The sequence below is a fragment of the Lycorma delicatula genome, chromosome 4 (genome assembly GCF_047948215.1).
Source record: "Lycorma delicatula isolate Av1 chromosome 4, ASM4794821v1, whole genome shotgun sequence".
NCBI classification, from domain to species: Eukaryota; Metazoa; Arthropoda; class Insecta; order Hemiptera; family Fulgoridae; genus Lycorma; species Lycorma delicatula.
In genome coordinates, this window is record NC_134458.1 from 24097442 (window position 1) to 24112534 (window position 15093).

Below are 15093 nucleotides of genomic sequence, written 5' to 3' on the forward strand. Positions count from 1 at the left end.
GGAAATTAATAAGTCATTTTAATTAATTTTATTAAAGAATAATAATAATCTGATAATGAAAAATAATACAATTTAAATATATATTCCCATTATACAATAAATGCATTCTCTAAATAATTCGATCTACTCTTGGGAGTTTTTCAGTCGAATGGAAACTTTTAGTAAAATTAAATTATACGACATCAATAGGTAATGTTGTAGAACCTTTGCGAAAATAAAAAATGTATAACCAGATGAATATCTCGAGTGTTAAGAAATTATCAATATCTATAAATAAGAAATTTATTAAAATATATATGTATATAAACACCAACCGTAACGTGAAGAAAAAATAAATAAAACGCTTAACTTTACAGTTATGTAAATAATTTGCCTTTATATGATCAGCCAAGTTACAGATAAGAAATGGTGTAATAAAAAAAAACTGTTAGCCGGATGTTTCAATAAATGAAATTTAATTTAACTGTTTGCATTAAAATTTTCCGTAAAATGTTATTTTATATCGTTTGTTTACGTTTATATTAACTGAACGAATAATATTATTAATAATAAAATGTATCGATATAATAGTAACCGTTATAGCAGTCGAAGTGTATTTTTAATGCATAATATTTGATATTTTTAGAATAAAAAAATATATATCCATTGTTTTTATTTACAAATGCAGTGATTTGTTTATTAAATTGTAGTTTTATTTATTAAAATAAAATTTCATAAAATGTCATTATGTCATTTTACACAATTTTTTAAGGTTATACGTGGGTAAACCTACTATAAACACAAATAACTTTTACTTTCTATGGAATTAGGTTCTTTTAAAAATGTAACCGATTAATTAATAATAATAATAATAATAATTATAATTTAATAGTAGTGATAAATATTTTTCCTACAATCGCTACTGTTATACAGAAATATATTTTCTTGGAATATAAAATAATTTGTAAAAGCGAAATGATTTATACGATGGAAAATCGGTTAGCTTTTTATATTTTAACATAATTCGTTAAAAAATACTTGGTAAAAATTTTACGGGAAAGAATGTTTTTTATTGCTTAATCGGAGAAAAGGTGTTTAAATAAAAAATAAATTAAAAACTCGTTAAATTTCTAAAACGTTATTACATAGTAATAAAATTATTATCGTTAATAAATAAAAAAATAATTAATTTAAATTATTTTATGAAATTCTTGAATTATTATGAAACGATAAAAGGAAAAGAAAATCAAAACAAATAAAGAAAACTTTTCTCAAAAGAAAAGAAAATATTAGTTTAATCGTGCGATACAAATAGCTTTAATAGTTCTACAATTTAAAAGCGTAAAGGTTTATCTCTTATGCTGTTTCTGAAAGATTTTGATATTCTATCCGAAATGTTTGTCGTCATAAATAAATCTTCTAGATTTATAGTTAAAGAGAAAGGTTATATTTTATTTAATAAAAGATAATACTTATTTTATAGCCGTTTACCGCTGAATTTCAGCGTTGATAAAATTTTTTTTTTTCTCCTTAACGTAACTACATCTTTTTCTCACCGATTAATTATACCTAGAATTTCAAATTCGAGAAAGAATGAAGTAAATCCAAAAATAATTAATCCCGTCAAATTTAATTATGTGTTACGTTAAGAGTTAAATAAGTTATTTGTATATAATTAAAAGCAAAGAAGAATTTGAAGGTTTTAAGGAAGGAAAATTAGAAAAGACATCTAAAAGCAATATTTGTTTAGAAGAAAGAAAAAAGCCTTCTCTGAACGTATGTAAGGACACTAGAGAAATATTAAACAGAATAAAGCCAGAAAAAATAAATAGTTTCGCGGTACATAGCTGTTCGGAAACGAAAAACTCAAAGATTTATTTTTTATTTAACAGTAGAATTAAAAAGGTTATTTATGAAAGGAAAGTTATAAAAAATCGATTGATTTAAGTTAGCAGATCTCGTCAAAACAAAGATATCGGCGTTTTAAAATGATATTAAGAGAAGGTTGTTTTAAAATTAAAAAATCAAATATGGAACTTTATGCTTTACGGTTACAAAAAATAAAAAATATGAATGCTAAATTGTAAAGCATTTTATAATAAAAGTGTTTACCGAGGAATATCGCGTGGATAAACTTAAAAAGTAAAGAAGTTTGAAAAACGTTTTAATAAAAGGAAAATATGTAGGTAGATAATACAGTTTCCTAACTACATTTAGTTAATCTAGTACTCGAAAGATGCGTAAAACAGATGTTTAAAAATTGTGAGAGCAGAAATAGATTAGAAAATAAAAACGGTAATGATTTCAAAAATGGGGTGTCGAGTGACTACGTATGCTGTTGACGTTAGAATGTTAGAGTAGAATCGAACAGAAATTAATAGAAAAGGTTATACAAAAATATAAATAATAGATGAAAGAAGAAAAGCAAAAAAAACGAAAAAAGATCAAAGTACACCTTATAGTTGCTCGAAAATAAATATTTATTCTTCGAATACTAATTTTATTTCTATTTTATTTTAAATTTTGATATCTTTTCTGTAAACTAACTGAAATAAATCGTACAAAAAAAAACCAGAAAACAGGAAAATTTTAAAATATCAACGTTGATTTTAGAGCATTGCACAACCTCAGTCGATGCCTTTGCCTCAAACTTTTCGAGACCCCATGGGATCCGACAAAGTCGTGCTCCGCGGGGGTCGTTCACCCGGCTGGTCGGGACTCGGCCCTTTACTGCCGTGCCTCTAACTACAGCTCACCCGTGAAGGCGGGCCCCAGCCGGGTCTCCGGTCTTTTAATACCCGAGCACAAGGGGTCCCCGGTTACTCATCGAAAGCGACTCGCCCAAACGAGTCGCAATCTCCTGAGCGGAGCTGCCTCGATGTCCCTACCCGTGTCTACCTCTCGTCACAGTCTCTAGCGCCCTTCTCCTTTGCTCCGATGTTTCTGGTCACCGAGGTCACGATCAGGTTCCATTCCCGTCTATGTGCATCGAACAATCTATTGCGCTGTAGAGTCACACCGTGGTACGATACGGACCTGGACATCGGTACGAGGGCATTAGCAATACGTATGTTGGTTGTCCCTAATTCTTCTCCTACCGGTGAATGCAGCAGCAAAAGACTGGCCAGGTGCGAGATACAAGCCCCTCTCTCTCATCCGACCGACTTTTAATTTTAACGACTGCGGCGGCAGCTGCATCCTCAAACCTCCTGTTGAGTGTGGCCGGCGACTAAAAGGGACATAATCAGCATAAGCTATAAGGTCAACATCTCCTTCATACGTCAGCTTCAGCACATCGTCGAAATCAAGGTTTTACAGGAAAGGTCTAAGGACAGATCCCTGTGGAACCACCCAGAACATGGTAAATTCAACGTCGCCTTCTTCAGTACTAATATAAGCGTTCCTCTCGTGCAAGTAATTATTAATTGTTCAAATCAGGTAAGCGCTAATATTCTTTTAGCAAACGCCTCGTTAATGACCGGCCAGGACAAACTTCCGAAGGCGTTCCTGAAGTCTAAGATGACTTATATCAGAATTAATATTTCAATACTTAGACAATTTTTAAAGTGCATTATCTTCTAGCAATATAACTTGTAATAATGCGCATTTAATAATCGTTACAACCTTCATAGCCTTACTTAAGCAAAAATGAAAAATATTTTTAATAAATTTATAGTACTTTTTGAGTAGTCTTTTGTGTATGTTTACTACAAATCTACGTTCTGTGTATAGGTAATAAGAATATCAATCGTGTACTTAATTTCAATCTCTGTTCCTTTAGATCTTGATTTTGGATCGTTTAAAGTCAGTTTGTCACTAATTATGTCTTGGATCGACCTCATTATACGTATAACAGATTTATTTATTTTTCTCTAAGTGTTCGGGAAGTATTATGTATTAAAAAAACAAAAATTCAATATCTGTTTTTTATTTATTTATCCTCACTACTTTTTATATTATTATTATTTTTGTCGTTATTATTATTATTAATACTACTACTACTGTTACAACTCATTCTATAATGTGATTTTAATTTTATTTGTTATTTTTAATTATAATGTTACGTTTAACAAATTCCGTTAAACGTTCTTGAAAATTATATTAAGCCTGGTGTAAAATATACATATAGTGTTTTTGGTGTTATTTTGGGTTATATTAAATATTTATTTCAATATAACATACCTAATAGAGCTTCTATCTCACGGTTTATGAATAACGTGTTATTATAACGTGTCTCTCTGTCTGTCTCTCTCTGTGTGTGTGTGTGTGTGTGTGTGTGCGTTCGTGTGTTAATTACTATAATTGTATTAATTTCTTTAATGAATATTATTTTCTTTAATAAAACATCCTTGAGTATGAGAGGCATAATAAGAAAAAAGATCGGACCGTACGTGTTAATAATCTAGGCAAAGTTCTACATTTACAGAATCGCTATATATTATTATTAAAAGCTTACGCCCTACCAGCATCGATAACATTATCACACGTACCCGTAAACAACACGGCTGTATATTCCATAACGATAATGTTATTATTTTTAATTAATCGTATTTATTTTGAACATTAATCGATAGTGAAAGTAGAAGATCTGCACAAATAAGACATTCCGTTTATTATTTTAACTGTATAAACCGTAGGCCTGTTTTTTGATGTTAACGGAAAAATAATTAATCGTCAGCAGAAATAAGGTTACTGTGGACAGTAAAGAAATGTACGAAAATCGATCGGTAGTAAGCATTGATGTAAGAAGAGTTGTGGACGTACACAATAGAATTGTAACTTACAACGAGATGTGAAAACAACGTTTAAGGAAACGAACTAAGAAGCGAATTAAAATACGAAAATATAAGGGGATAGAGATTTAGAAAGTCCGATGAAGCGGTGGTACTATTGTAACGGAGAATAAAGATTAATTCGTTAAGTAAAAGAGAATTTATTAATTAAAAAAAATTCGAGTAGTTTTTTGTAAAAATAACAATTCATGTATTTTTAAATATCAGAAAATAAATTCTTTGGATGGATAACAAAAAAACAATCATAAAGTTTATTTTCTGATTTTTTAATGTGGAACTTATGATTTCTATTAAGGATTAATGACAAAAAAATAATTTTTGTTTTACGTAATTCTGTTACCTACGATAATAAAAAAATTTCAAAATAATTTTTATTACGTGCAATTAATTCATAATACTAAGATTAAAATATTTCAACCGACTTTTAAAATTTTTATACAAAAAAAGATTTTTCTTAAATTAGCAGAATACATTTTTTTTTTTAAATCATAGACTTATATGATGGAAAGTAGATGTTTTTCATAATCATTTGTATAATTAAATCAGTTCGGCTCTAATTTCCATTTATGGGAACGATTTTTGTTATAAACGTCTCAAAGAAACCGTAAAAAATCTGTTACATGTTACTTATTACTTAAACGGATTATAACTAATAAACACCACATAATTTTGAATACCTTTTTCTTTATATATATATATATATATATATATATATATATATTGGTTTTTAAATTAATACACAGGAAAACGTACCGTAGTACATATTGAATTTCTATATTCTTTCATGTTCAACGCATTTTGATTTTTTGTTAATAATTACATTGTGTTTTATTTATGCTGTGTTTAATAATTTACAAAAAATAAGAAATGTAATCTACGTTAGTTTATCGAATCATTAATCTCGAAGTGTATATTTCTTTTAACAATAAATTTTAAATCCGTATCTACAAATACTCGTACATTAGTTAATTCCAGCTGATATCATATGTCGTTGTTATTAATTTAGAGCTTTACAGTCGTCTCATTATTCATATTTATGTACCGGTAAAATGTATTTATTATAACTGAAATTGAATATATATATATATATATATATATATATACTCAAAGGTGTAACAAATTATTTTAAATAATTTCTAAGGAATTAAATATTAATATAAAATGTTAAAAGATAGCGTATCGTTTTCTCTTTATAGATTTAATTAAATACCTACAACATGGTTTTAGTAAATTTGTAACATTCGAAGTGTTTTGGATATAACCGTAATAGAAGACGGGTTAACACACTAAAATACGACTTACAGGTAAAAGGTTATCAGCATATTTATCACAGCTTTTTATACCCGTTGGTTCACATTTACTTTAAATAGTTTATAATATATTAATTAAAAGTGATATCGTTCTGTAGATGAATTCGAATATCGTCGGTATCATTCAGGTTGCGAGAATAATAATAACTATAACAATAATATTCAATTGTAAAAAAGTAATAATAAAGAAGTACAAGAAAGAATTTGAGATAAGATTGTAAATATTCTATTTTGAGAATTTCCAGCCGTATTCTAAAACACATTTTTATTTAGAAACTCTTCAATTCTATTCTTAATAAACAGGTGTTTATTGATTGTATTATTATCATTATTAAATTTATTTTTTTAATTATTAATTAATATTGAACGACTGAAATCTGTTTTTTTTTTTTTTTTTTTTTTTTTTTTATTAAAAAAGAAGTTAGTACTTTATATTAGGTTTTATAAATAAACGTATTAAAATAAGAGGCGATTTTCTTCTTTTACAGAATTAAAATTTTATTTTTCTTAGCGATTTAATTAAGTGTGCAATTTCTTTAACGACTTTAAAGTTCTTATTTTATCTTCTTATTCTTTATCTATTTAAAAAGGACGTGAAATTGATTTTTTCTCAACGATGAGAGTTTTAAAAAAATATCTATATCAAATTTCGTTATTAAACTTCGCCTGTCGATTTAGTTTTGTAAAAATGAAACGGGTTCTAGGCAACAAAATATTTGGTTGATGATGCTTATCCTATGTACATTATAGTTAACGCTTTGATCGATAAGCTTCCATCGATACCGAACAAAACCATTATGATATATATATGTAATTCGAATTGTTAAATAAGCAAGGGTGAAAACAAACGTTTATTAATAAATAAAACAATTACTAACGAAGCTCAAAAAAAAGTTTTTGTTTTATAAATAAAAGTAATAATTTGTGCCGAACGGTGCAAATTTAAAGACAAATGTTTTACAGCTTAAATTCTTTTTCTGGACGAGGCTGGCAGTTCATTTAATTTTTTTTTACGAATACTGATAAAGACAGTTTAACAACCGAAATGGGCATCTAGAATAAATTTTTGTTTTTTAAATGTTTTTTGAGCGATTTTATGTCGCGTTTTGGGCGTATTTATATTTTAGGTAGACCCGCCCAGTCTTACCTTGTTATTTTGTTATCTTCAAAACGATACTTTTAAAAATACTCAAATCAAGAAAAGACTCTTTTTACGCGATGCAGAACGGGCAAATCTCATGGAATCATTACGTACGAGTCAATTCCTTACTCGTAGATAATTTATCTAAAAATTATTTTAGATCGATTTTGGAGGATTATTTAATAATGACTGTCGTATCGTATCTCTCCAAGTTACATATTTCTAAAACAGTAAACGCCAATCTTTCGTACTTTAAAACCTAAAATTTAATAGTTTTACCATTTCAAAAAATTATTTTTGAAATTTTAACTTTTTGTGAATAGTAAAAAATATAATAATTTTGTAAAAGTTGCTTGCGGACGCTAAAACATTTACGAATTAATTATAACAAAGTAAGCGTATGTTAAAAACGTATGTTTACGGCTTATATAATTGTTTATATAATAAGCTTATATTAACAATTAGGATAAATCCAGTTACAATATCAGGCGAAATCAGTTTTTAGTGCCTAACATCCTTTTTTTAATAAAAATGGATAATTGTAAAGCTAAATAATAACTTTTATCCCTACAAAATAAATTACTTATATCTCCATAACTTTATTCTAAGTACACGATTTATTCTTTGAAGTACGCGGAAGGTGGTTTAGAATTCACGGAACAAAGTGTTTCGGTTACCATTTAACGTATTTAAATAAAATGTTATAATTTGTAACCGATTGTGTTATAAATTATCGATTAATAATAAAATTACATCTTAAATTATAATTCCAATATTTGAAGATTTTAATCGCGCGGATTAATTACCGCATAAACTGTACGTCTAATTTTTAAAAACATTTATTTACTTTTTTAAACAAAAGATATAAGCGACGATTTGTTATATCTATATTTTTTTAATCTATAATGACGAAATTTTAATGTAATATATAAAATTCCTTAGCTTACAAAGAATAAAGGCGTCAAGCGCTACAAATTAGATGGCTATTGATATATAGAAATAAGTAATTGTTTTTTATGTAATTTCTAATATCTCAAGACATATCGGGGTATAAAAACAAATAACTAAAAATTTTAAAAAATAAATTAATAAAATGCGTTCAAAAGATCGTTTATAACATTTTAAAAATTTAATTGATATTTTGCTATCCAGAATACTATATTTATTCGGGAATGTTAATTATCCAGTGCGTTTTTTTAGACTTCTAGATTTTTTAGATTTTTAGATGTTTTTTTTAGATTTCTCAATAAAAAAATTATTTTTTCGTTATTTAAACCGATTTAAAAAAAATCTATTGTAGAACTGATCGATTTGTTTGTAATATAGCAAAGCAATGCCCAAAACCGATTTTTTTTTTTAATTGATCTTTCTAAAAAATAATTAATTTTTGTTGACCGAAACCAATTTTAAACCGCTTGTTTTTGTCACCCTAAAAAAATACATTGAAAAATATATATAAATAAATATTTTATTGAAATTTGGAATTCGATTTATTTTTAGCTTAGATTAAATCGATTTTAATATTTTTAAACGAATGCTTGCGATTCACGGGAAGTTTTAAGATCTATACATTTTAAAAATATTTTACATTTAAATGTTAAAACGACTGATTTAGTTATTTTTTTTTTTATTTTTACGAGAAAATTTAAAAAAGAATTGTACACATAAATTAACATTTTTTACCAAAGTCTGTTATACTATTAAAAAAGGATAAATTTTAAATTATATCTCAGAATAACCACTATTAATTATAATAATTACTAATTGTTGTGATGACATGTACTTAAACTATTTTAAAATCTTCTTTAATAATGTTCTAGTTATCAACAAATTAGTTTATATGCGGTAGCTTTACAACTCTAGAAAAAAAAAACATGCGGGCAAGTATGTACGCCTTCCATTTAAATAAGTTATTAGTTATTTTTGTTATTACTAATATTATTAAAAAGAATATAATAATAATTACTATAGATTTTATTCTGTAACTTTATTTATTAATAAATATGTACAGCCTATTTAATTATTATGACATCAGGATGGGCTACTGAAAACAAATTTAACTAGTTAAGATTATGAATCAAACCGGTTTTATTCTTGAGGAGAAGAAAGGTTTTTTATTTTTATATTTTTTGTTTCGTTAAATCGATTCTGCTTATTGAAAATTACATTGTTAACAATAGATTAAATTTTTTTCTTACTGTAAACGCGTAACGCTAAACAAATTTTATTTCACAGCCACAGGTTTCTAATTATTATTATTATTTTGACTTATTTTTTTATTAGGGTGGATAAACGCATTTTATTTAATAATTCTGGATTTAATATATTAAAATTATTTTGAAAAGTCTATAATTAAATTTTCAAATTTTTTTTAGACGAATTTATTAAAAGATACAAGGCTTGATTTCAATAATTGTGAGTTTTTGTGTTAAGATTTTTATTTTTTTTTAATAAATAATTGAATAAATCTGATAGTATAACCGAGTAAACAATACGTTATAAGTACTTTTAAAATGCTAATTTTTTACAGTAGACTAATTATAATTAAATTTTTAAATTACCATTTAACATCAAAACAACAAGAATAGTGTTACTGCAAAAATATTTGTAATGTAATACAAAATATTTGTAAAATAATAACGCGTAATGTAATATTTGTTATTACATAAAGAAATGCAGCGTTTATATTTACAGTTTTCATAAACGTCTTTGTTCTAATTCTTCTTTATTAAGGTTGTAACTTAATACGTAATACAAACAAATATTATTTACGCTGTTATTGTGTAATTATTCTGTTTTTAAAAACTTTTTTTACGTCTCAATCAATTTCTTGTTATTTAAAGATATTAATAATTAAATTTAACTTTACAAATAGCATAGTAATTCTATTTTGTTGAGAAAATAATTATTTAAAAGATTATTTTTATTTAAAAAAAAAATAATTATATTTTTATAATATTAACTAAAATATGTATATACATTTTACACACGAATATATAATTAATATGTCTAAATAGAGAAGTTTTAGGATTTAAAAAATCTGAAATGTTATATAAAAAATAATATAAAACAACTTTGTTTCACAAAACTTCTTTTTACTGCTTTATATATATATATACGATTAAAACAATTATTGTTTTTTGTTTCACTGTAATCTCTTATTCTCATGAAGATTATCAAACCTTTGTTTTTAAAATATAACGGAAATAACCTTAACAGTGATTTGGTAAGAATTGATCGCTTGGATTTTGAAAGAGGAAAACGATGCGTTTTGAAGAATTGATTTTTTATAAAGAAGTATACTTCATATATATATATATATATATATATATATATATATATATATATATATATATATATATATATATATATATATACATACATTATGTGATTATAAGGTAGGCGTAAATTATACATTTATATAAAAAAGGATTTTAAACATTTTTTATCCCTGAAAAAATTGTTTATGATTTAAAAAATAATATATATAATTATTTACTTACGTTAGATTTTTTATAATTAAAATTTTTTCTGGGATATTTATTAAAATTAATTTTTTCTTCGTTACGTCTTTCGTTTATAATCTTCGTCTACCGAGTCGGAATATCGCCTTATAAAATTTATCGTGCGTCAGTCGTTGAAGTTAATAGAGACTGTCGATCGTGTATACAGCATCTCTACTGTTTTATTGCATTAAAACTATGTCTTCAATTCAATTTTACAAGATAAAGTGGAGATCTCTATAAACTATACCGGGATAATAAACATAAATAATAATTAAACAGGAAAAAAATTAATTTCGATATATAATAATATTCTATTGCCGTTAGGATGAATTTCGATAAACTATTTATTTCAAGGGTTAATTTACTATTATAGAGTTAATTGTAACTAAGATTTTAACCGTTAAAAATATACGTTTTTATTTATTTTATTAACAACGTTTTCCTTTAACGAGTAAAATAATTTTTTTTTTAAATTAAATGAATCGTATAAAAAAATCCTATAAAAAATTGAAGTTCAAGAAAAGTATAACTAAAGAGCTATTATATCATAAATACCGTCCGGTTAAAAAACAGAATATTATTTTCTATGTAACGATAATTTTTCCTGATTTACTTGTAAATAATAATCTAAATTCTTTATTTCTAAGTAACGCTGTATAAAATATATTTTTTTTTTACTCGGATGAATTATTATTATTGTAAACTACAAAATTTTTATAAACATTTTCAAATTAAACGTTACAGCCAAATAAATTTTATTTTATTTTTTACAAGAAACTAGAACCGGCGTTTTTTATTTAACCGCTATAATTTTTATACTGCTATACTGCAATAAATTAAGTAATAATAATAATAATTATATTTTATTTTAAATCGTATTTTATCATTTAAATTTAACTAAAATCATTAAAATTTATTCCGTATAAAACTAACGTTTGTTATTACCGAATATTTTTGTTTAATTTTTTAAACGATAATTTTGACGTTGAAAAGTACATTATGGTATTTATTTATATTTAATTTTTAAGTATATTATTATTATTGTCGGTTAATAATTTGTTTTAAGCATTTTTTAAAGAAGATTTTTTTACATCCAATATTAAATAAATAACTACGAAGGATTCTACATGTATTAATATTTTATTTTGACAAAAACGTTACCTGATAAAGGCGGTATTTAAAAATATGTTTTAGTCTATTATAAAATAAAGAAAATTAACGTCAAATAGCAGAAATAAAATATGCCCCCAAAAAAATCCGGTTATTTTATTTTTCGTTATAAATAAATTGTTTTTCACGAGCTTTAAATTAATATTCAACAAAATTAATTATAAGTTTACGAAAAATATTAGGATACATTTACGATCAGTTAACTTCATTTAATAACGAACGGTTTTTTAAATTTTATAATTTTTTTCGACAAGCGAATGAAATTATATTTTATAAAACACGTATAAAAATGTTTTTAATAGTTTTTAATGGATTTTTAAACGATAAGTTTCGGGAAACATTCGAGTAAAAAGTAATTTGTGAAAATCATCCATCTGATTCCTCATAGTTTTATTATTATAATCGTTATCGTTATCGTTTTATGTTATCGTTTTTTAATAATATATAGGCTATATTAATTATTTTATTCCGCATTAAAATTTATAAAAGTATATATAGATAAGGGATTTAGTACCGTTAAACAGATTTTATTTTCTACTACCGTAAAGAAAATGAATATTTCTTCGCTCGTGGTGTTACATTAAAATAAAAAACGGTAATTTTTTAACGTATAGTCGCACATTTAGAGTAAAAATTAACTCGTACGAATCTTTTACTTCGTTTAAAACTTGCTTTCTTATTAATATTTATATAACAATCATTTTTCATACGGTTTAACTTTAAATTAGTTTTATTAACTTCGTGTGACATCGTATAAGATAATCGCTTGTAAATTTTATATTCGTTTACCGTTTTTTTATTTTATTTTTTTAACCGAGTATTATATATTATAATAAATTAAAAGGATTATTCTACTGCAGTCTATTTTAAACGCTAAATATTCTCATTTGTAGGCAGGCTTACATTATTTATATTTTTAAACAAAATTAATATTTCAAACTCGGTTTATCGAGGATTAATTCTTTTTTTTTTTTTAAAGGAATTAATTTTAAAATAAAAACCAAACTTTTAAATATATATTTTAAAATATGTTGTATAATGAATAATAAAATACATAGGCCTATATATTTTTAAAATTACATAAAAGTACAAGGTATTTTAAATATAATATTTATAAAATTTACCGAATATTTTGTAACTACTCGTACATTTTTATTTATAATGAAATATTTAATTTCTCTTTTTAAATTAAAAATTATATTTTAGTTTTTTTAATAGCGTTGTAGTCGATTATTATTTTTTATAAAAATAAAATAAATAGACTTTATCGCCGAATTATAATAATTCTTTTATGTAGATAGAAATTTTATGAAAAGTTATTCTAATAGGCTTTTTTCTTTTATTATTAGAGGAAAGAAGTATTCTTAAAAAATATAATGTAAATTTATCGATTTAAAGTAATATAAATTTGTTTATCGCCTATCAACTGTCAGGCTATAAAGTTTCTTACTCGCAGTCCTACACGTTAACCGGTAGCGCCTGCTTCACATTTGACGTAATAATTTATCGGCTTTAATTTTAATATTGTATTATCACAATATCCGCAGTATATGATTAATATTTAAAATTTGATGCGATGTGTATATATCTTAATTTGCATTTTTTAATTTTTTATATAAATTAACCAAAAGATAACGCGTTTATTAAAAATATTTGTTTAAAATAGGCCTAAACGGGTATTTACATATAAAAATGTATACTAATTTTTTTTCTATAATGGCACTGTATTGTGTTAATACATCTTTTTATCTGTTCTTACTATTGCTGTTCCTTTTATTATATAAAATTAATATATGTTGTACGCTTATGCTGTCGTTTTATATTTCTACAAGCGTAAATAAGTAAATAAATATACGACTACACTTATCACTTAGGTGTACGATACTCATTTATGCGGGCCTAAAATAAATAAATACATATATATATATATATATATATATATATATATATGTATATATATATATTCATTTTTCCTTAATAACATACCGTACTAAAAATTTACATTTATAAATCACTATCTGTACGAATAAGATCGACCGATTATTTACAAACGTTCGACAATAATTTACTACGTACTGTGGCACATAATAAAATATACATTATCTAGGCGGTAAATATATTTTTTACGTATAGGATTACGGCTAAATTTAAATCTTATGTAAAATATTTCTTTCGCGTAAACTGTATATAAATTTTATCGCACGATACACTGAATATTTAACAAAAAACACAACTCACCGGCCAGATTTTGTGATGACCATTTCCGTTCCCAATTTGTGAAATTTCTCCCAGAGGTCCTTTCCTTCTAGAGTCACCTTGGGGTCGTCGACGACGCCGTCGTCCTCCGGCTGGATTGCTCGCAGGGGCCTGACCATGGCCGGATGATGATGATGTGAAGCGGCCGCTGCGGCCGCCGCTAGAACCACGTCCTCTGCCGTCGTGTAAGGGTGTCCCGGTCCGGGCGGCGGGGGCAATTTGGGTATTAGCGTGCCGGGATAGCACCCTACGGCTACCGGAGCGAACGGATAACCGCCGCCGGGATGATGCGGAGTCGCCGTTGCGGCCCCCGTCGCCGCGCCGCCGCCTCCGGTGCCGGCTCCTCCGCCTCCGCTTGCAGTCAACAGGGAGCTGACGCTGAAGTCCGTCGGTCGGTGCAGCAGGAAAGCCGGGTGGTAGGACATCTTATCGGGAGCCGCGGCGGAGCCGGAGCCGGGACCGCGGGGTGACGGCGGGGCGGTGCAGGTGATAACGTCTGCCTGGTCGAACCTCATGGAGGATGATCCGCAGTTCGAGGTCACTTTGACGAGGTGCGGGCACCTTGCCTCCAGTCTAGTCCGCGAGGGTTGGGGGTGAAACAGTACACATATTACATCTCAACGGGTCAACTGGCGTGACAACACTGCCGGGACCGAGCGACCGAGCGAGGCGCCTCCGCGCTCGGTGTTAATGAGGCTCGGCGATTGGGTCGCCTCGCTCGGCCAATAGCGAGGCGTGTACCATTCACGCAGCTCGTGTCGTGTCAACCGGAGGGGGAGCGGCCACCTCCCCCCACACCACGCCTTGACCACCACCACGCCACCCCTTACACTACGCTACACCCGTGTACACCATACACCATCGCAAGTCCTCTCTCTCTCATCTCTTTACACTACCTTTTCATTATTATTATTATTATTATTATTATTATTATTATT

At 27.1% G+C, this 15093-nt stretch overlaps 1 protein-coding gene across 6 annotated transcripts in view; it reads right to left on the minus strand.

The window, feature by feature from the left end:
• bi (T-box transcription factor bifid) overlaps positions 1–14802 on the minus strand; it is a 383693-nt gene extending 368891 nt beyond the window's left edge. For all 6 annotated transcript variants that reach the window (XM_075362524.1, XM_075362522.1, XM_075362521.1 and 3 more), the window contains exon 1: positions 14138–14802. In XM_075362524.1, coding sequence (XP_075218639.1) covers positions 14138–14670 — 533 coding nt within the window. In that variant the 5' untranslated portion in view covers positions 14671–14802. The remainder of the gene's footprint in view (positions 1–14137) is intronic.
• Between the last annotated feature and the right edge of the window lie 291 nt (positions 14803–15093).